Source organism: Glossina fuscipes, unplaced genomic scaffold (genome assembly GCF_014805625.2).
Source record: "Glossina fuscipes isolate IAEA_lab_2018 unplaced genomic scaffold, Yale_Gfus_2 222, whole genome shotgun sequence".
NCBI classification, from domain to species: Eukaryota; Metazoa; Arthropoda; class Insecta; order Diptera; family Glossinidae; genus Glossina; species Glossina fuscipes.
In genome coordinates, this window is record NW_023998565.1 from 1,775,801 (window position 1) to 1,777,890 (window position 2,090).

The 2,090-nt window shown below is 30.4% G+C and overlaps 1 protein-coding gene across 1 annotated transcript in view; it reads left to right on the forward strand.

The window, feature by feature from the left end:
* Positions 1-6: 6 nt before the first annotated feature.
* The window catches only part of LOC119642445, a 5,745-nt gene continuing 3,661 nt past the window's right edge, over positions 7-2,090 (forward strand). Inside the window, exon 1 of the mRNA XM_038041601.1 lies at positions 7-1,652. Coding sequence (XP_037897529.1) covers positions 1,645-1,652 — 8 coding nt within the window. The 5' untranslated portion in view covers positions 7-1,644. The remainder of the gene's footprint in view (positions 1,653-2,090) is intronic.

A 2,090-nucleotide genomic window follows, 5' to 3' on the forward strand; every position in this document is an offset into this window, starting at 1 on the left:
GGCAGAAAGTTAAAATCTGGCATAAACATACTAAAATAAAAAGCTTCGTCCATGTAGTTGAAAAATCACAAAAACTTAGAAAATCTATTGAAGGTCTAGCATAAAAAAATTGCGTAGCAGTGGTTTAAGTTGATCGTCACAATCATGGAAGACATTCGCGACTTCTATTAAGAGAATAGGAAACCTCGCATTCCTTATCTCTCAGTCGTGCTATTTATATATGCCAATAAATGGCAGACAAAAATGAATGGGAAACTCTATTGGAACTGGAATTTCATTATAACAAAAGAAAATGTAACGAATGCACTCCATTTCCAAACAGAACTATTGCCTGCATTTCCAAAAAGAGTAACTTCACTTCCCTCTCCGTCAAGAGTTCATTAGTATGTGAAGAAGCATCTTTTTTGTTCGAAATGCTTAGTGGGATTAGAAAGCATTTCTATTTTCACTCTTCTACAATACAAAGAATCCTCTTTCGCTTTAATCTAAAAAAAGCTTTGGCATAATAATTCAACATACCAATGAAGATAAGTAGTTATTAAATCTATCCTATTTTCTTATTAAAATAATATCCAATAAAAGCAGCACGTGTCGCAGAAGTAATCTTCGATAAGCAGCGCTTGCTTCCTAACATATACTGAAGAAAAATAAGTAGTGACGCAAATACTATCGCAAGCTGCGTTTACGTTTATTACTAAATTTTGATCGTTAAAATCAGCTAAGAACATATATATATATATATACAAAATTTAGCACACACATATACAGGTTTTTACACCAAAAGAAGGCGTAAAGAAGGGAGTAAAAGAATAGTTTAGATTAAGAATTTATTCGTTTTATTCGTCCTAACCATAAAAACAACCGAGGTAGATAAATAAATAAAGATATGGGGCGCCTGGCCTTTTCTAAAATAAGAACGGTTATGGATGCCTGTCTTTTCTTCTTTTTTCTTTCTAACACAGCCGAGACTAGTCATATAGGAGACCAATCAACAAATTACTTGTTGTTTTATCGACTCGAGAATAATATAATCGCTTCTCTTCTATTTTTGTTAATTATTCTTTACTTCGACATCGTTATTTTGATTTTTTTTTTTTTTTAATTTAAAAATGAATGACAATAAACCATAAGTTAATAGGTCAAATGAAAAGTGCACAGTTTTCTATACTCCATGTGCATGGTTAAACTAATAAATGAAAATGTGCCTACACCAAACACTGTACAATTCATGTCCAAATTCGCTTCGCTTTTGTTGACATGAAATTCATCATGTCGTTTATTTGCGTATATTATTCACAAGACACCGTTGAAAGCCGGAATAATAAAAATGTAAAACACAAAAGTTGCAAAATAAATGAAAATAGCGCTGATACGAACATATTCTTAAAGCAAAGTGCAGTCAAACACACATATTGTAATATATTGTAAAAGAAATTGTAATCGAAAGAAAAGAAATATTTGAAACAGAATATATAAAAAGTTTGCTTTGTATTTGTTGATTAGTTTTAGTCTAACATATGAAATGAGATCACGCTCTATCTGAAAATCGGATCTAATTCAATAAAATTAATCACACATTCACATAGTGTACACAAAACGGTTAATTGATTAATTAACATTGAAAACTATTCCTGAACAAATAAGATGGAAATGTAAGCAGTACAGGAAAATAAAATGTATAGAAAGACGATGGTTATAAATTAAGAAAAAATGTGATACTCTTCGTATGAAGTCAGCTTTCGATACTCACTATTTCACCAGAAAAAGTGTTACATATATATACATGGCAACTCGCGAATGGGGATTATTTTGTAACGCCTTTTAGATAAAAGTGAACTTTTCAAAAAAATGTTTCTCGAATTTTTAATTCGCTCAGTTTTTTAGTCTATCCTACGGCGGATAGACCAGTGCAGTGACGTCACTTTAGAATGTTTCTGATTAATAATGTATACATTTCAATAGATCTTTTACTTACACATTAGAAGGTAAAGACAAGGCATCTATTCTTCGGTAGCGGGTTACAAGAATATGTGTAATAATAGTAATAATAATAATAATAATAATAATAATAATAATAATAATAATAATAA